This window comes from Oncorhynchus clarkii, chromosome 3, assembly GCF_045791955.1.
Source record: "Oncorhynchus clarkii lewisi isolate Uvic-CL-2024 chromosome 3, UVic_Ocla_1.0, whole genome shotgun sequence".
NCBI lineage: Eukaryota > Metazoa > Chordata > Actinopteri > Salmoniformes > Salmonidae > Oncorhynchus > Oncorhynchus clarkii.
In genome coordinates this window covers 66237802-66258669 of record NC_092149.1, presented here as the reverse complement: position 1 = coordinate 66258669, position 20868 = coordinate 66237802, and the positions used below count along the sequence as shown (strand labels likewise).

General features: G+C 43.4%; 1 protein-coding gene across 3 annotated transcripts in view; it reads left to right on the top strand.

Annotated features, from left to right (window-relative positions):
• The first annotated feature begins 17068 nt into the window (after positions 1 to 17068).
• The window catches only part of LOC139401602 (zinc finger protein 385B-like), a 91383-nt gene continuing 87583 nt past the window's right edge, over positions 17069 to 20868 (top strand). The window contains exon 1 of one of the 3 annotated variants that reach the window (XM_071145726.1): positions 17069 to 17294. Coding sequence is in view for 1 of the 3 variants with exons in the window: in XM_071145728.1 (XP_071001829.1) it covers positions 18915 to 18945 (31 nt within the window). In the remaining 2 variants the exon portion in view is untranslated. Of the gene's footprint in view, positions 17295 to 18726; positions 18946 to 20868 lie in introns of those variants that run through there. The other 2 variants (XM_071145727.1, XM_071145728.1) reach the window with 2 other exon arrangements.

Below are 20868 nucleotides of genomic sequence, written 5' to 3'. Positions count from 1 at the left end.
CTAGAGGGGGGAGGAAATCCTGGAGGGAGCAGGACCCTGGACAAGGGCCGGGGAGTATTGGCATCCGAAGGAGGAGATAGAGGCAGCGAAAGCGGAACGGCGATGATACGAGGAGATTTTTTTGGGGGGGAGCACACAGGGAGGTTGGCAGAGTCAGGGTTCAGACCTGAGCCAACTCCCCGTGCTTACCGTGGGGAGAGGGGGACCGGTTAAGCACCATGTTATCCGGTTATCAGGACGTGTTGTGGCTGCTCCCCGCACCAGGCTTCCAGTAATTCTCTTCAAACCGGTGAGACCTGTTCCGGCTCCAGGTACGAAGCCTCCAGTGATGATCCATGGTCCGAAGCCTTCAGTGATGATCCATGGCACGAAGCCTCCAGTGATGATCCATGGCCCGGAGCCTGTAGTGATGATCCATGGCACGAAGCCTCCAGTGATGATCCATGGCCCGGAGCCACCAGTGATGATCCATGGCACAAAGCCTCCAGTGATGATCCATGGCCCGGGCCTGTGGTGGTAATCCATGGTACGAAGCCTCCAGTGATGATCCATGGCAAGGAGCCTGCAGCGATGGTCCCCATTCCGGAGCCTGCAGCGACAGTCCCAGTCCGGAGCCTGCAGCGACGGTCCCCAGTCCGAAGCCTGCAGCCACGGTCCCCAGTCCGGAGCCTCCAGCGACGATCTGCAGTCCGGAGCCTCCAGTGGTGGTTCCCAGTTCAGAGCCTCCGGTGATGATCCACGGTCCGGTTCCACAGAAACGGAGGGCTCAGCGTAGGGAGTGGGGGCTACGTCCCGAACCAGAGCCGACACCGAGGGTAGATGGCCACCCACACCCTCCCCTATAGGTTCAGGTTTGCGGCCGCACCTTTTTTTTGGGGGGGGGGGGGGGGGGGGTACTGTCACGCCCTGACCTCAGAGATCCTTTAAATTCTCTATTTGGTAGGTCAGGGTGTGACTAGGGTGGGAAATCTATGTTTATATTTCTTTGTTGGTCGAGTATGGTTCCCAATCAGAGGAAGCTGTCTATCATTGTCTCTGATTGGGGATCATACTTAGGCAGCCCTTTTTCCCACCTTCTGTTGTGGGATCTTGTCTTAGTTTGGTTGTCTGTATTTTTCGACAAAGCTTTTCGTTCGTTGTATTGTTTATTGTTTTTTTGCTGGTTCACATTTTAATAAAATATGATGAACCCAAATCACGCTGCGCCTTGGTCTACCCTTAACGGTGGATGTAACACCAACAGTACCTAGCGAAGTTAGATTACATTATCCCCTTTTCAACATTGTGAGTGTTTAATCACGATTTCTGCTGACATACATGATAGGCTACATTGATTGATGGACCATGTCAAATTGGCTAGCTGGCTAGCTGGCTAATAACAGATCACGTTCATATGACAAATGTTGTATTTTGTTACTTTCTTTTTACCTTTTTATTTTACCAGTTAAGTTGATTGAGAACACATACTCATTTACAGCAATGACCTGGGGAATAGTTACAGGGGAGAGGAGGGGGGATAAATGAGCCAACTGGAAGCTGGGGATGATTAGGTGAACATGATGGTATGAGGGCCAGATTGGGAATTTAGCCAAGACACTGGGTTAACACCCCTTACGATAAGTGCCATGGGGTCTTTAGTGACCACAGAGAGTCAAGCTACGTTTCAGTTGATAAACTAGATGGCTATGTATGCTTGCAATTTATAGTGATGATGACAGTAGTCCAACTGACAACTTTGCCAAGACAAGGTTGATGTGAAGCTCTTTCCAAAAGCCCAATCTCGGATGAAGCAAGCTAAATTACACATGTTGTTTGCTTAGCTAGCTACATGCCAAATTAATAGGCCCTCAAGTATCTGAAAATACATCATCATTTGATGTTTACTGATCGTGAAAATAATGCAGTTACTTGCTGTATAACTCTTATAATAGAGCTAAATGTAGAATAATCAAAAATGTGTGGTTCTGACTATGCTCTTCAAGAGGTGATGATATTAAAACCAAATAATTAGAAAATGTATTTAACAATCCCTTGACATAGACATAGACTGACCAGGTGAATCCTTGTGAAATATATGATCCCTTATTGATGTCACTTGTTAAATCCACTTCAATCAGTGTAGATGAAGGGGAGAAGACAGGTTAAAGAAGGATTTTTAAACCTTGAGACAATTGAGACATGGATTGTGCATGTGTGCCATTCAGAGGGTGAATGGGCAAGACAAAATATGTAAGTGCTTTTGAACGGGGTATGGTAGTAGGTGCCAGGCACACCAGTTTGTGTCAAGAACTGCAATGGCAACGCTCTCTGGTTTTTCATGCTCAACAGTTTCCCGTGTGTATCAAGAATGGTCCACCACCCAAAGGACATCCAGCCAACTTGACACAACTGTATTGGTCTCATCATGGGCCAGCATCCCTGTGGAACGCTTTCGACACCTTATAGAGTCCATGCCCTGACAAATTGAGGCTGTTCTGAGGGAAAAAGGGGTACAACTCAATATTATTAAGGTGTTCCTAATGTTTTGTACACTAAGTGTAGTTGTCAATGGTTTTAGCAGGGCTGGGGGTCTCCTAGTCCACCAGCAGCCACATTGAACGCCCTGCAACGTATTGTGACTTTTTATTGATAATGACCTATAAAGGGATTCTTATACTCCCAGAACTACTCAAATTCTATAACTCTCTAACTCTTAAAATTAAAAGTATTTGCCTGCAGGATAAAGAGAGATCAGACTCGGATTTGGGAGTGTGTGGTGTGATTGTGCAGTGGATATATTAAACATGCTTTGCCTCAGTGAAGTTGACATGCCATCCGATCCATCTGAGGGTGAAAACTATTCCAAAGCAGTAAACTATATGTGAGCCAAAGCAGGCAGCTGTGTAGAAAATCAAGTCATCACACAATCTTGTTTTATTCTCTAGCGATACATATCAAATTATGCCTCTGATGAATGGACATCAATATTGTCTTTGAGAACCGACTGTGGGGCTTCCTTGGTTCAGTGAAACTTGGCGGCTGCTTATTGGTTTCATAGAGACCCACTGGAGCGATGTTTCCTTTGACGAGGTATGACATGGAACAGTTTTATCTGCCCACACTTCTGTCAATATGTTTTGGATGATTCCCACCTCAGTTCACAAATACAGTACAGTACCAGTCGAAAGTATGAATTGTTACTATTTTCTACATCATAGAATAATAGTGAAGACATGAAAACTATGAAATAACATATGCAGTAAGCAAAAAGTGTTAAACAATATATTTTACATTTTAGATTCTTCAAAGTAGCCACCCTTTGCTTTGATGGCAGCTTTGCACACTCTTGGCATTATCTCAACCAGCTTCATGAGGAATGCTTTTCAACAGTCTTGAAGGAGTTCCCACATATGCTGCTTTTCCTTCACTCTGCGGTCTCATCCCAAACCATCTCAATTGTGTTGAGGTCAGGTGATTGTGGAGGCCAGATCATCTGATGCAGCACTCCATCACTCTCCTTCTTGGTCAAATAGCCCTTACACAGCCTGGAGGTGTGTTTTGGGTCATTGCCCTTACACAGCCTGGAGGTGTGTTTTGGGTCATTGTTCTGTTGAAAAATAGTCCCACTAAGCGCAAACCAGATGGGATGGCGTATCACTGCAGAATGCTGTGGCAGCCATGCTGGTTAAGTGTGCCTTGAATTCTAAATTATTCACTGACAGTGTCACCAGCAAAGCACCCCCACATCATCACACCTCCTCCTCCATGCTTCACAGTGGTAACCACACATGCGGAGGTCTTCCTTTCACCTACTCTGTGTCTTACATGGCAGTTGGAATCAAAAATCTAAGATTGGACTCATCAGACCAAAGGACAGATTTCCACTCGTGTTTCTTGACCCAAGCAATTCTCTTCTTCTTATTGGTGTCCTTTAGTAGTGGTGTCTTTGCAGCAATTCGACCATGCAGGCCTGATTCACACAGTCTCCTCTGAACAGTAGATTTGAGATGTGTCTGTTACTTGAACACTAATTTGGGTTGCAATAACTCTAAGGAATTAATCCTCCGCAGCGGAGGCAACTCTGGGTCTTCCTTTCCTGTGGCGGTCCTCATGAGAGCCAGGTTCATCATAGTGCTTGATGGCTTTTGCGACTGCACTTAGAGAAACTTTCAAGTTCTTGAAATGTCCGTATTGACTTTATGTCTTAAAGTAATGATGGAATGTCATTTTTCATTCACTTTTTTGAGCTTTTCTTGCCATAATATGGACTTGGTTTTTTAACAAATCTCCTGTATACCACCCCTACCTTGTCACAACACAACTGATAGGCTCAAATGCATTAAAAAGGAAAAATATTCCACAAATTAACTTTTAACATGGCACACCTGTTAATTTGAAATGCATTCCAGGTGACTACCTCATGAAGCTGGTTGAGAGAATGCCAAGAGTGTGCAAAGCTGTCATCAAGGCAAAGGGTGGCTACTTTGAAGAATCTCAAATATAAAATAATGTTTGGTTTGTTTACTACATGATTTCTTGTGTGTTATTTCATAGTTTTGATGTCCTCACTATTATTCTACAGTGGATAAAATAGTACAATTAAAGAAAAACCCTTGAATGAGTAGGTGTGTCCAAACTTTTGAATGGTACTGTGCATGCACATTCAACAGCGTTATGCCATTGAGACTGTAGGCGGACTGAAAGGTAAGGAAGGGAGGTTTTTCTATGTAATCCTACACACACGTCAGTTAACAGAAACAAAGCATAGGAGGTCCCAATGAGTCTACTCTGGATAAAACATGTATGAGGTGTAATTTCTGCTATAGCTTATGGTGGTTATGATCTGGTGATAATGGCGCCGGAGGCGATGGCTGCCGTTTTACGGTCCCCTAACCAATTGTGCTATTTTGTGTGTTTTTTCTCATTGTTTGTAACTTATTTTGTACACAATGTTGCTGCAACTGTCTCTTATGACCGAAAATAGCTTCTGGATATCAGAACAGTGATTACTCACCTCGAGCTTTTCTATAATATATAGCTTTTCTATAATGAGTCTGACTCAAAGGATATACTGTTTCTCCCGGACAGCCTATAGGGAAGAGTTCAGAGACCTGGCAGTGTGGTGCCAGGACAACAACCTCTTCCTCAATGTGAGCAAGACGAAGGAGTTGATCGTGGACTACAGGAAAAGGAGGGTAGTGTGTACGGTCCAGTACAGTGCATCACTGGGGCCAAGCTTCCTGCCATCCAGGCCCTATATACTAGGCCCCAGAAATTGTCAAAGACTCCAGTCACCGAAGTCATAGACTGTTATCTCTGCTACCGCACGGCAAGCAGTACAGGAGAGCCAGTTCTAGGTCCAAAAGGCTCCTTAACATCTCCGATCCCCAAGCCATAATACTGCTGAACAATGAATAAAATGGCCACCTGGACGATTTGCATTGACACCCCCCCCCCCCCCCCCCCGTTTTTACACTGCTGCTACTTGTACCGGTATGTCCTATATTTAGCCTCCTTATTGTTATTATATTGTGTTATTATTTTTTTGAAATACTTTAGTTTATTTAGTAAATATTTTCCTAACTCTATTTTCTTAAAACTGTTGGTTAAGGGCTTGTAAGTAAGCATTTCACGGTAAGGTGTTGTATTCGGCACATGACAAATACAATTTGATTTGGTTCATCATAGCCTTCCTGGGATTTCCTGACAGCAAACTACTAAGATATCCTCCACTGAGACCCAATGCATAGTTCTGCAGTCAAATGGGGCTTTTTCAGTTCTTCTTTTAATGTGCACATCTGAGATGGTTTGTATGCTACAGTGGTGTCTCTTGGAGGCATAGTAACAGACATCCACAGGACATTCATGTTGACAAATAAGGTCCCATATGTGTAACTAATATCTTGTTGTCTCAACACGTTACTATACCATATTCACTGTTTGTATAACAGTGTGAGCTCCGGCCTCATGTTCCCAAAACAGGACACAAACTCACATTGCTCTGAACAATAACACACTGAACTCCAGAGGCACCATCAATACATCTGACCCAGAAAAGGCATTTCTTCCCAACGTGAGTTTATTCCAAAATCAGAATGCGAACTCAGAACCCTCTGCACAATTTCACAACACTGAGGCGGTGCCTGTTTTGACCTGTGTTGACATGTGTTGACGTCAGCTATAAGCTAATTTATTGTGGTGACTGTTAGTTTAATAAATCATATAATATCTGTTATTATATCTCTGATATATGTGACTCTGGATGCATCCCAACTGACACCCTATGCCCTTAGGGCACTGGTCAAAACATAGGGAATAGGGTGCCATTTCCAAATAGGGTGCCATTTCCAAATCAAATTTATTGATCACATTCACGTGTTTAGCAGATGTTATTGCAGGTGTAGCGAAAGGCTTGTGTTTCTAGCTCCGACAGTGCAGTAATATCGAACAAGTAATATCTAACAATTTCACAACATATACCCAATACACACAAATCTAAGTAAAGGAATGCAATTAAGAATATATACATATTTGGACAAGCAATGTCAGAGCATCCATAGATAGAATAGAATACAGTATATACATATGAGGTGAGTTATGCAAAATATGTAAACATTATTAAAGTGACTAGTGTTCCATTTATTAATGCCTAACCTTAAGATTTCGGACTTAATGCCTAAACTTAACCCTAACCTTACAAATTTGGAGTTATTGCCTAACCTTAACCTTAAACACTTTGAAATTTGATGTTTGAGAAACATGGATGAAACGTCTAATTCTGACGTGAGACTGTGAGAGCTAGTTGCAATACTATCTGAAATGTTTCCATGCTAATGATTTTGTTACGTGGATTGGAACACCTTTAGTCTAGCATCTCCATTTACAAACTCTGTACATTAAGTATCGTATATCACTATGAATGGCATAGAATAATATAGCGGGACCTGTGTCTGTAACCCTGCATATATGTATGTCATAGCACCTAGGATCCTTTGTTCTGCTCTTTAACTATGCCTGAGACCGCAGGCTGTCATGACTGTCACTCAGACAGCTCTGAACATTACCAATATGTCGCATGGTACAAAAGCGTTCTCTGAGTGACACGTGGCTTTCAGCACAGGGAGTCCATGGACATAATATTGTGTGTATTGGTCCTTCCATTCTTTATTGGCATTACTTTTTGTTTTCTTTCTGACACAAAATTGCGCCTGAATTGCTTTATTTTTTGTATTTTCTCCAAATTTAAGGCTTGTCATTTGTGTATGTGAGTCATTTCATGTCTGTGACATTTTCTTTTTCATTTGTGAGACTGTGTTGGTTATAGTTGTTGTTGCATAGAGCACACTGAGAGATGTCCTGCAGAGATTGTTGTGGTAAGTAGAAGCAATCTATTAAAGTGGGTCACGGTTCGGTTAATGTTACGGTATTGCGGAAAACTTTAATTCCAACAGTTACTGAAGTTCATTTTTTGTTTATTGTTCAAAATACGAAAACATTTAAAGCACCCTATTTGTGGCCCAGGTCCAGTTTCTGTGACATCATTCACAATGTTCCTGGCATTGTCTGTTGTGACAGGGATTGTTATGTTGGGCCTCAAGTAGAGGTCTAAAAGTTGGACCCGTACCGAAATGGACCTGCGGCTTTCCCACCCGGACAAATATGCATAAATTCATTTTTCAATATAGAGACCGTTCCGCATAGACTTGGTCGGGTCCGAGTGAGTGAAGCACCAGAAAAATCCATTTGTAAGCTATTTTATTAACCAAAGCTGATACAGCGCGAAGGAAAGCCGGAGGAGCAGGGGCCATGCGGTGTGTGTACTGTGAACTAGTGAAACGGGAGGGAGGGAGAGGCATCAACTTGCACTAGTAGACTAACTTCTAGCTTGTCATAGCTAAGATATTTATCATCCAATATGATTACATACAGTTGAAGTCGGAAGTTTACATACACCTTAGCCAAATACATTTAAACTCAGTTTTTCACAATTTCTGACATTTAATCATAGTAAAAATTCCCTGTCTTAGGTCAGTTAGGTTCACCACTTTATTTTAAGAATGTGAAATGTCGGAATAATAGTAGAGAGAATTATTTATTTCTGCTTTTATTTCTTTCATCACATTCCCAGTGGTCAGAAGTTTACATACACTCAATTATTATTTGGTAGCATTGCCTTTAAATTGTTTAACTTTGGTCAAACGTTTCGGGTATCCTTCCACAAGCTTCCCACAATAAGTTGGTGAATTTTGGTGAATTTTGTCCCATTCCTCTTGACAGAGCTGGTGTAACTGAGTCAGGTTTCTAAAGTATGCTTGGGGTCATTGTCCATTTAGAAGACCCATTTGTGACCAAGCTTTAACTGATGTCTTGAGATGTTGTTTGAATATATCCACATCATTTTCCTTCCTCATGATGCCGTCTGTTTTGTAAAGTGCTCCAGTCCCTCCTGCAGAAAGCACCCCCACAACATGATGCTGCCACCCCGTGCTTCACGGTTGGGATGGTGTTCTTCGGCTTGTAAGCCTCCCCCTTTTTCCTCCAAACATAATGATGGCCATTATGGCCAAACAGTTCTAATTTTGTTTCATCAGACCAGAGGACATTTCTCCAAAAAGTATGATATTTGTCCCCATGTGCAGTTGCAAACTGTAGTCTGGCTTTTTTATGGCGGTTTTGGAGCAGTGGCTTCTTCCTTGCTGAGTGGCCTTTCAGGTTATGTCGATATAGGACTCGTTTTACTGTGGATATAGATACTTTTGTACCTGTTTCCTCCAGCATTTTCACAAGGTCCTTTGCTGTTGTTCTGGGATTGATTTGCACTTTTCGCACCAAAGTACGTTCATCTCTAGGAGACAGAACACGTCTCCTTCCTGAGCCGTATGACAGCTGCATGGTCCCATGGTGTTTATACTTGCGTACTATTGTTTGTGCAGATGAATGTGGTACCTTCAGGCATTTGGCAATTAGTCCCAAGGATGAACCAGACTTGTGGAGGTCTGCAATTTTTTTTCTGATGGCTTGGCTAAGTTCTGTTGATTTTCCCATGATGTCAAGCAAAGAGGCACTGAGTTTGAAGGTAGGCCTTGGAATACATCCACAGGTACACCTCCAATTGACTCAAATGATGTCAATCAGAAGCTTTTAAAGCCATGACATAATTTTCTGGAATTTTCCAAGCTGTTTAAAGGCACAGTCAACTTAGTGTATGTAAACTTCTGACCCACTGGAATTGTGATACAGTGAATTATAAGTGAAATAATCTGTCTGTAAACAATTGTTGGACAAATTATTTGTGTCATGCACAAAGTAGATGTCCTTACCGACTTGCCAAAACTATAGTTTGTTACCAAGACATTTGTGGAGTGGCTGAAAAACGAATTTTAATGACTCCAACCTAAGTGTATGTAAACTTCCCACTTCAACTGTTGTACCTGTCTTGACTGCATCAAACCGAGAAAACTAGTTGGCTTAGATAGTTAGCTAAGTTAGCTAGCCAGCTAGCTAGGCTAATTGAGTCGGCATGTGTTTTCTTCCTGTCCTACAATTAGAAATAACTCCTCCTCCATTCAGGTTATTAAATAGCAGCCTACCTGTTGGCTCTTGTTCGTTGTAGCATATACTTTTCATTTAACTTTTAATTCCATAATGTTTTACTTTTGATTTGCCCACAACAATAAACATGCTACACGCGCCACTCTGCATAGGCTATTCTCGTTGAGCAGTGGCGAACATACTGTTAACTTTTTATCCACAGTTCTCTGTCCGTCGCCATTGTAATCAACTGTGATGTGATGCCAAAATGTTCCCAAACTAGAGACGTAAACGATGATGGAGTATCCTCCAATTATGGTTTATCGATCTCACCACTCACCATCTACAAAGTTCCCAGCTGCGCCTCACAAAATGATAGTTTGAAATCCGCCAGTTGAGATTACAACGCAGCGTAGGCATAGCCTACAGGCCTAGTATTAGGATTATATATATGTATTAATTTGGGTTCACAGTGTGGATTGAACCGAGGTCACCATACTGAACTGTTTGGTATGACGACGTGTACCGTCACAGCCCTAGGGATATAGATATTTCACTGTACAAACTAGAGATTGCTGCTGTGAGGTGTTATTTGTTTATTGAAAAGCTATATATATTTTTATTTTATTTATTTACATATTTTCTTTGCAAAGAGTTTGAAGGAAGCTTTATTGATTTGGGTAGACATACAGACCACCTGCATCAGATGGAGAGAGAGCTACAATATTACATTTGGACTGGGGGGAATAAATGGAGGTCTTCGACATTTGACATGGGAGGAAGGTAGTATAGAAAGACCACCCATATCAGATGGAGACGGAGCTGTCACTTTTGGACTGGAGGATGGATGGAGACAGATCAGGACAGAATGTGTGTCTCACTATCCCCTTAGTACTGTGGGTGAGTCTGGTCTGTGGTTTATGGGGACATTGACTAGGGATGAGTGGAGACTGATCAGGATAGGATGTCTGTATCCCTCACTGTCCCTCTGGAGCCCTCAGTGCTGTAGGTGGGTGACGCCAGCCCAGCATTTGTTTGTTTTATGGTTATGGGGACATTAGTTTGACATCGGGGGTGAAAGGGAGTGAGTAGTGCTCCCCTCTCCATAGAGGACAACTGGCAACGTATAGGCCAGGGCAGCAGGGCAGCAGGAAGGGAGCTAGAGGCCGCAGATGGGAAGTGATGGCTCCCTTTGTCAGCCTGAGCAGGACAGATTGATGTTAAACGAGCCACATAGCTCCACATTATGTCCATGCAGGGCATGGTTATAGGTTGCATTCCAAAGGGCACCCTATTCCCTTTATAGTGCACTTATTTTGACTAGGGCCCATAGGGCTCTGGTCAAAAGTAGTGTACTATATAGGGAATAGGGTGCCATTTGAGACATAGGCATTGTCAGCATTTGGGACAGGGATAACTTCCCTTCATGTGCTTCTTCAACCCTGAGCCCTGCTGTCATTCCATCCATCTCTCAAATTCAAGAAATTACAGTACAGTTCAGTGATCCCTAAAGAATGGCTGCACAAATCTAAGTCTAACTGGATTTATTTAGGATTCTTACAGTTTCTCAAAGTCTTCTTGCTTCCAAGTGTTTATTTTGAGGTCATTATGATACAGTGTCACTGTCCTGCCTATCTACAGTATTGTTGATGATGCAGGGTCACTGTCCTGCCTATCTACAGTATTGTTGATGATGCAGGGTCACTGTCCTGCCTACCTACAGTATTGTTGATGATGCAGGGTCACTGTCCTGCCTATCTACAGTATTGTTGATGATGCAGGGTCACTGTCCTGCCTATCTACAGTATTGTTGCTGGTGATGAACTCTGCTGGTGAGTTTGTATTGACATGCTTTTGTTGAAGGACAGGTCCAGTAGTCAGGATGACAATGTGTAATGGATGACAATATATTTCACATTGTACGTCGATATAAATCCCTTAATATTTAGATTGAAGATTGAATCCAAAGGAACTTGTAATGTAGGAATACATATAAAAACCTTGTCAAATCAGAGAGATTGTATGTCCCTCTCTCTCCACTACCCCCAGCCGTCTCAATGTCATCATGTTGTTGGAGTTGGTGTTTGTGTGTGTGTGCGTGTGCATGTGCATGCACGTGTGTTTGTCTTTTTGAGTGTATTGTATTACGAGTCAGGCTTGATGCTGCAGGAAATTGCAGCAGGATTAAGCAGTTGTGCTTCACCTGACACTGGTGATCATCCCAATCAACAGCTGGCGACAGGCTCGGATGGCCATCACCATGACAAATGCCAATACTCCCTCTGGTAATGTGAGCAGACCCAGTCCAGAAGGAAAATGAGCTCTCTCACACACAGTCAGGCAGTCACCTGCCAAAGATTGAGATGAGAAGCTTGTTGTCCAATGAGCAACTGAACCCCCTCGGATTCAAAACATGAGAATGTTCAGGGTTAGAGCAAGTGTTAGACAGGGCTGCGGGAAGGGAGAGACAGGGAGACAAAGAGAGAAGTGTTAGACAGGGCTGGAGGAAAGAGAGATAAGTGTTAAACAGGGCTGAAGGAAGGAGAGAGATAAGGAGAGAGAAGTGTTAGACAGGGCTGAGGGAGAGAGAGAGATGTGTTAGACAGGGCTGGGGGGGAGAGAGAGAAGTGTTAGTCAGGGCTGAAGGAAGGAGAGAGAAAAGGAGAGAGAAGTGTTAGATAGGGCTGAAGGAAGGAGAGAGAAGTGTTAAACAGGACGGAGGGAGAGAGAGAGATGAGTTAGACAGGGCTGAGGGAGAGAGAGAGAAGTGTTAGACAGGGCTGAAGGAGGGAGAGAGAAGGAGAGAGAAGTGTTAGACAGGGCTGATGGAGAGAGATATGTGTTAGACAGGGCTGAGGGGGAGAGAGAGGTGTTAAACAGGGCTGAGGGATAGAGAGAGGAGTGTTAGACATGGCTGAAGGAAGGAGAGAGAGAAGGAGAGAGAAGTGTTAGACAGGGCTGAGGGAGAGAGAGAGGTGTTAAACAGGGCTGAGGGAGAGAGAGAGAAGTGTTAGACATGGCTGAAGGAAGGAGAGAGAGAAGGAGAGAGAAGTGTTTGACAGGGCTGAAGGAGGGAGAGAGAAGGAGAGAGAAGTGTTAGACGGCTGAAGGAAGGGGAAAGAGAAGAGAGAAGGAGAGAGAAGTGTTTGACAGGGCTGAAGGAAGGAGAGGGAAGGAGGGAGACGTGTTAGACGGCTGAAGGAAGGGGAGAGAAGTGTTAGATAGGGCTGAAGGAAGGGGAGAGAAGTGTTAGACAGGGCTGAAGGAAGGAGAGAGAATTGTTAGATGGGGCTGAAGGAAGGATAGAGAAGTGTTAGACAGGGCTGAATGAAGGGGGGAGAAGTGTTAGATGGGGCTGAAGGAAGGAGAGTGAAGTGTTAGACAGGGCTGAAGGAAGGGGAGAGAAGTGTTAGACAGGGCTGAAGGAAGGCGAGAGAAGTGTTAGACAGGGCTGAATGAATTAGAGAGAAGTGTTAGATAGGGCTGAAGGAAGGAGACTGAAGTGTTAGACAGGGCTGAAGGAAGGAGAAAGAAGTGTTAGACAGGGCTGAAGGAATTAGAGAGAAGTGTTAGACAGGGCTGAAGGAAGGAGAGAGAAGTGTTAGACAGGGCTGAAGGAAGGGGAGAGAAGTGTTAGACAGGGCTGAAGGAAGGAGAGAGAAGTGTTAGATAGGGCTGAAGGAAGGATAGAGAAGTGTTAGACAGGGCTGAAGGAAGGGGAGAGAAGTGTTAGACAGGGCTGAAGGAAGGAGAGAGAAGTGTTAGATAGGGCTGAAGGAAGGATAGAGAAGTGTTAGACAGGGCTGAATGAAGGGGGGAGAAGTGTTAGATGGGGCTGAAGGAAGGAGAGTGAAGTGTTAGACAGGGCTGAAGGAAGGGGAGAGAAGTGTTAGACAGGGCTGAAGGAAGGGGAGAGAAGTGTTAGACAGGGCTGAAGGAAGGGGAGAGAAGTGTTAGACAGGGCTGAAGGAAGGCGAGAGAAGTGTTAGACAGGGCTGAATGAATTAGAGAGAAGTGTTAGATAGATAGGGCTGAAGGAAGGAGACTGAAGTGTTAGACAGGGCTGAAGGAAGGAGAAAGAAGTGTTAGACAGGGCTGAAGGAATTAGAGAGAAGTGTTAGACAGGGCTGAAGGAAGGAGAGAGAAGTGTTAGACAGGGCTGAATGAATTAGAGAGAAGTGTTAGATAGGGCTGAAGGAAGGAGACTGAAGTGTTAGACAGGGCTGAAGGAAGGAGAGAGAAGTGTTAGACAGGGCTGAAGGAATTAGAGAGAAGTGTTAGACAGGGCTGAAGGAAGGAGAGAGAAGTGTTAGACAGGGATGAAGGAAGGGGAGAGAAGTGTTAGACAGGGCTGAAGGAAGGGGAGAGAAGTGTTAGACAGGGCTGAAGGAAGGAGAGAGAAGTGTTAGACAGGGCTGAAGGAAGGAGAGAGATGTGTTAGACAGGGCTGAAGGAAGTGGAGAGAAGTGTTAGACAGGGCTGAAGGAAGGAGAGAGAATGAAAGATCTATGAAAAGAGTAAAGAGCAGTCAAATTAAGGAATATTAAATTGAGAGGCAGACAGACAGACAGACAGACAGACAGACAGACAGACAGACAGACAGACAGACAGACAGACAGACAGACAGACAGACAGACAGACAGGCAAACAGACGGTCTACATTCCTGTGTGTTTTTCTCTCTAACATGTGGAAGAAGTTTGTGAGGGCCAACTCTTGGAGAAGAGGCTGAGTCTGGAGCTCTGCTGTCTTATTGAGGTATGGAGATTGAACACAGCCATCAGTAGTGCAATGTGGTTCACATCTCACATCAATACACTGTTAAGAAGGTTAACTTATTCGCTTAGTGGCTGGCTAATATGCAATCTAGTCCTTCAATAAATGATAAAAGGATTGGTGTAGACTAGGGTCCTGTGCTAATGTGGTTGGAGAGATGCCGTTATACTGTATAGTAAAATACCTTGACTATGAAATGCGGCTAGGGTTTTATAATGCAAAACATTCTAAAAGTCCTTTATACCCTTAAGTGAAATGCTTGACTGAAATAAACCTACATGCAGTGCAATGCGTGATTGTTGTGTAACCCCTTTCAAGAGGATTTATGATTTATGATGATTTATGATGCCATTCGTGCTGACTGACCAAATATATAACCTGTAAAGCTGTTATACTCTTCCTATTGACAGATAGACATTTAAATGCATTTGTCTTAAGTACTTACTGAAGTACTGTATGTGTTTTTACATCCTAGGGAAATGGGTGAGGCAGATAGAGGCTCTGTCTCAAATTGTGCCCTATACCCTTTATAGTACACTACTTTTGACCATAGGCTCTGGTCAAAAGCAGTGCATTATAATAGGGTGCCATTTGGGATGCGGACAGAGATTTCACACAGTAGTCAGACAATACTGTTAGCCTGTTATCGTGATACTGTTGACTCTTGGGGCAGTGTGGCTTTTTCCTCCCTCTGTTTAATCTCACGTCAGCTATATTTTAATCAGTTCCAAATTGCCTCTAAACTCTGTCATGCGTGACTGGCTTTAATTTGTAAACATGGAGGGTGCGTCCAAAATGACACCCTACTGTATTCCCTATGTAGTGCACTACTTTTGACCAGGGCTCATAGGACTATCGTCACAAATAGTGCACTTCATATGTCAGCCTACAAGGTATTAAAAACCTCTTAAGGACGAGACCCTTTTTTTCAATTTTCGCCTGAAATGACATGCCTAAATCTAACTGCCTGTAGCTCAGGACCTGAAACAAGGATATGCATATTATTGATACCATTTGAAAGGAAACACTTTGAAGTTTGTGAAAATGTGAAATTAATGTTGGAGAATATATCACATAACACACAAGTACATTAGTGTCTAGTTTGAGAAACAGACGCCTCACAAGTTCTCAACTGGCAGCTTCATTAAATAGTACCCACAAAACACCAGTCTCAACGATAACAGTGAAGAGGTGACTCCAGGATGCTGGCCTTCTAGGCAGAGTTCCTCTGTCCAGTGTCTGTGTTCTTTTTCCCATCTTAATCTTTTCTTTGTATTGGCCAGTCTGAGATATGGCTTTTTCTTTGCAACACTGCAACTGCAACGCTGCTGGGTTTTTCACCCTCAACAGTTTCCTGTGTGTATCAAGAATGGTCCATTTCCCAAAACACATCCAGCTAACTTGACACAACTGTGGGAAGCATTGAAGCCAATGTGGGCCAGCATCCCTGTTGAATGCTTTCCACATCTTGTCCATGCCCGAAGAATTGATGCTATTCTGAGGGCAAAAGGTGGTGGTGGGGGGGGGGGGTTGCAACTCAATATTAGGAAGGTGTTCCTACTGTTTGGTGTACTGCACAATGCTGCACAATGACAACAGAGTTAAACAAAGTGAAGTCCCCTCACTCACTCAGCTAGTGTTAAATTAACTTCAATAACTTCAGTAATGTCTAAAAGGTGAAACTTATTTTCAGTGGCAGTGTGCTTTTTAACCTTTTACTACGGTGGGCAAAATCAGAGTCACACTGAGTGTGTGTTGCTAGTCTTAAACAAATCTACTTTTAAACTAAATTACACACCTCATACACGTGGTTAGGGGCTTAAAAAGAAGGAGACACCAGATATAGAGTTGAAATGTATAAAAAATGTAGTTTGCATCCAAATATTACACTTTATATACATCATAGAATATTGAAATATAACAAAACCGTTTGACATAAAAACACCAGATTTTCTGCATAAAAATAATTTGATGTTTAATAATTATGAAATTATGAAAAATATGAATAACATTCCACCCATGAGCCCACTAGAGGGGACAATTTGGTCATTTGACTGCATGAAGTGTGTCAGTGTTGTGGTGTGGAGTTTCTTTTATTGCTGTCGCGTTTACTCTTTCATATGAAACTCAAGACAAGATCCTGTGGAATGTAAGACACCATGTCAGACAGTGTGCCAACGCCAGGAAGCATACATTTTATAGTCAGTTGGAAGGAATCCCGAGATATATTTATATTTCCACGCTTAGCTTTGCATCTTGTTGTAAAGGGAGAAAGGTTAAGGCAATGTTCCCCATCGGTGCGTCTAGAGATCTAGTGTGTGTGTGTGTGTGTGTGTGTGTGTACTGCTGTGGGTTAAATCAGAGTCACACTGAGTGTGTGTTGCTAGTCTGTAACCAAAGAAGTGGACAAGCTTGAGCTGCTGAGTAGCAGCATGCAGGCGACACTGTCCCCAGAACATCAATCATGTCAACAGGTTGGGGGGAATGGCAGTAATAACCCATAATGACCTTTACCGAGACATGAGAACACACCGGGCTAAACAGACCTGGGTTCTTATAGTATTCAAAATCATTTTAAATACTTTACCTGTGCTTGATTGATCTTTCCTGGCTTAATGGACCCAATGCAATTGTCTGAAAAGTGCAAAATGTTGGCCTTCTGGCAATCGAGGCAGGCTTGAGCAAACGTACAAAGTATTTGAAAGATTTTGAATAGTATTTGAACCCAGATATGTGGGCTGGGCAACAAACCCACCATGGTGAGCAATATTTGGACTGATCAGGAGTCTACTACTGGCAGCATATCAGTGAATTGCCATTCTCTGAATTGCCTCTGGGGAAATAGACAGAAATATTGTTTGTGATGAGAGAGAAATCGACACCATTGTTGTTGGCGGAGTAACTACAGGTCAACTCTTCCACGAATCCTTGGCCAGCGCAGGATAGTGAGTGTCTGAAAGGGAAGACATCCAGAGGGATCAGTCAGGGAATTTGATCAATCAAGCCTACAGTAAGTCAAAGGGCTTTTAAACACTTCACCAGTCTAAGTGTGTTTGATAATGTTATTTTGTGTGCTTCAGCATTCTGCTATTTTTGGTGGAGTGTCCTCTTTCTCCTTCTCTAGTGCCCTGTCCTTACCTCTAGTGTTCCAACCTCTACTGTCTGCTGTAGTGACTGATGGTAAGGCTAAGCCCAGGCCTGACTCTTGGAAACCAACCGCTTTCTCCCTCCTCATTCTAAGCTCTAGGCTTTACACACCATGTGCTGCTGTTGTATTCTTGGATGTTGCGAGTCTTGTATTTCTCACGAGCCATGAGTGTTTTGTCAGGTAACACAATCTTAATTGCAGTTTAATTTTAGGAAACACGGCACAGCTGTGAGTACAGAAAACCTGCACAAATGTTTTGCCTCCCTTCACCCTTCCTCACCCTCCATCCCTTTCCTTTCCTTCCTCCCCTCACTCTCCTTCCCTCTCTTCCTCCCAGGGCTCTTCAGTGATTTTAAGTAATTTAAGTGTTCTCTTTGTAAGTGTTCCCTTGAGATACAATATAATGTAGTCACCACAGTGGATGCGTGTTTTTCACCCTGACTTAACTGAGGGGGCTACGTTATTAAGGGGGGCTACCTCACATTTCAACACAGCTGATGACATGGTATCATGTTACAATCTCTCAGTGTGTGAAGTTCAAACGTGTAGTTAAGTTTCCCTTTGTCCTATGAACCGCTCCATGTGAACTGAGCTCAGACAAGGTGTCTGATCTCTCTCTTGTTTCTGTCTCTCTCTCCCCCTCCATCTTCTCTCCTCGTCTCTTCCATCCTTTCCCTCTCTCCCTCATTTCCCCCCTCTCTTTCTCTCTCCCTCCTTTTCTCCTTCTCTTTCTCTCTCCCTCCTTATCCACCCTCTCTTTATCTCTTTCCCTCCTTATCTACCCTCTCTTTATCTCTTTCCCTCCTTTTCTACCCTCTCTTTCTCTCTCCCTCATTTTCACCCTCTATTTCTCTCTCTCCCTCTTTTCCCCCCTCTCTTTCTATCTCTTTGGTGGTGATCACTAGCTGCCTCCTGACAAACCCATAAATCACTGGGGGCTGATTCCTTCTGCCTGAATCCTGAATCGCAGCCAGCAGAGGCAGACTTGTAAAACTGATTGATTCAGACCGCCTGGACTGGGGGAGCCCATCCTGATGAGATGAGGAGGATTTGATCGGCTCGATTCAGGCTTGGTGTTTTTCGTGGTTTCCTCACTCAGAATGAGTGGTAGCCTGACCTAGATTTGTGGTTGTTTGTGACCGTGCCACTGCTCGGTTTGGGTCGACAGGCGTTGTGGGGGTTGCAGCTGCCTCTATTTTTCTCATTCTCTCTCTGCTGCTCTCTGTGGCACCTCCACTCAGCTCCCACCAGGCAGGGATCTCTCTCTCTCTTTTCATGTTACACACAACACATCCCTCCCTTCCTCCCTCCTCCGCCATCCCTTCTTCCGTCATCACTCGCTCTGTCACTCCTTCATCAGTCTGCCGTCAGTCAGTCAGCAGCAGATCAGATCACCAGGAGGACAGGTCTACTCAGAGCTTTTACAGTACTGAGGGATTATTTCTCCACTTAGCTGTCTATAGTCCAGGAGATCGACTTTACATGCTACATGGTTCAGTTATCATGTTTCTGGGTGAGTAGTAGGGCATTTATCCATGGCTTGACTTGATCCTTTCTAGTGCAACTTGCTCAAATTCAACTAACTCAAACTGCTCATATTGCCTGTGTTGCACACCAGTGCTCTGAGGTATTTGGTGATTGTTAACCCTTTTTAGCAGCCTGCTATTTACAAGGTAGCTACTAAGAAATTACTTGTTAAAGCAGTATTTTAAATCTATAAATTAACGTTTTACCAAGGATGTAGCGGCAGAGTGTGTGTGTGTGTGTGTGTGTGTGTGTGTGTGTGTGTGTGTGTGTGTGTGTGTGTGTGTGTGTGTGTGTGTGTGTGTGTGTGTGTGTGGGTGTTTCTGGGTATCAGGTGCATCTCAATAAAGTTAGTACTGGCTAGAACCCTGTATGGGGGTTGACTCGACGGGAAGGAGAGGGAAGATTCATTTTTTTCTCCTTCATTTCATCTGCTTCGTTTGCTTGCTCTGTTGGAAAAGGAAATGTGAACATATTTGAGTGCTTTTAATGTAACAATCTTATAGTCTCTGTGTCCTTTTAGCAAAGTTAGGCCTAAGTCTAATCCGAGGTGGCATTCTCTATCAAAACAGAAATACAGCCTAAATCCATTTCATTGCTGTTGCTGCCATGAAGGGAATTGAACAAAGTACTTTAACTCCCCTCTTTTCCTTGGTTGGATGTGGGTGTGAGTTGTGACATTCTATTAAACAGTTCACATGACAGTGTGGCACCATACTGCTAAAAGGCATAAAGGCATTTAGAAGGGCCGTTGGTCATTGGGTGGTGTGACATTTCAGACGTAAAGCCTCTGTGGCTGTGTGGCTGTGAAGTGTAGTGTGTATAGCAAGCTGCTTTCTCTAAACCCCCTATTGATGTGAGTATACTAATAGCCCATCCTCACAGCACTCTCTCTGAGGAGTTATAAGTTATATAATGAAATGATAATTTTGCAGCGTATCTGAAATAGAGGCTGAACTTGAGGGAAAAGCACATTTAGAGAGGAAATGAGGAGGGCTGGCTTAACGTTCCATCAGGCTTCTCCTGAGACCAGTTTCCCTCAGCTCAGCTGTTTATGTATTTATTGATATTTTTATTTAACCTTTATTTAAAAAGGGGAAACCCATTGAGACCATGGTCTCATTTACAAGGTTACCCTGGAGCAATAAATCAACGTGATCAGTCTCAATACAACACTATCAAATTACAATTACACATTAAAACGAATCAAATTGAAAAGCGACAAATAAAATTACACACAAATAAAAACTTCAATCAAAACAAGTGCAGTTCTCCTTCACCCGATTCCTCATCAAAGTCCCGAACTGACCCTTTGAGACAAGAATCAAGGCTCAACCTGTCCTGCAGGTCTTTCCATGCGCTAGGGGCACAATAACTAAAAGCAATCTTCCCGAACTTTGTGGAGACCCACAGAACCTCTAGAACCAGCCAGTCTTGAGAGTGAGTCTGATGGTGGTTCGATTTCAAATTAAGCTGTGAAGCTGTGAAGGGAGCTCTGTTCTGAGGGAGCTATCTCTCTCTCTCTCTCTCCATTTATCTCTCTCCCGTTCTCTCTCGCTCTCTCTCTAGTCTGATCTGGTGTTGTTGCCAACCCTCAGCAGGGAATTAGATAAGGCGTGAAAATATGGCGAGATAAACTGGGCTGGCACTCTTCAGCGGGAAGAACAGACTTTAGACAGACTAAACACGTAGGCCTACTTCTGTCAGTGAATGTTCTTTTCTGGAAAGTGGCTTTTTGTGAAATAATTCCCCCAGCTTTGACATTGTGTGCCTGATTAGAAACATAAAATAATGAACATTGCTCATATAAAACAATGTTGTAAGGTTGGGGATAGCAGAAATCTGAATTTAGCAGCTCTGTGTAGAATATACCTTCGTACTCGAAATACTGTATGTTGCACAACATTTTCTA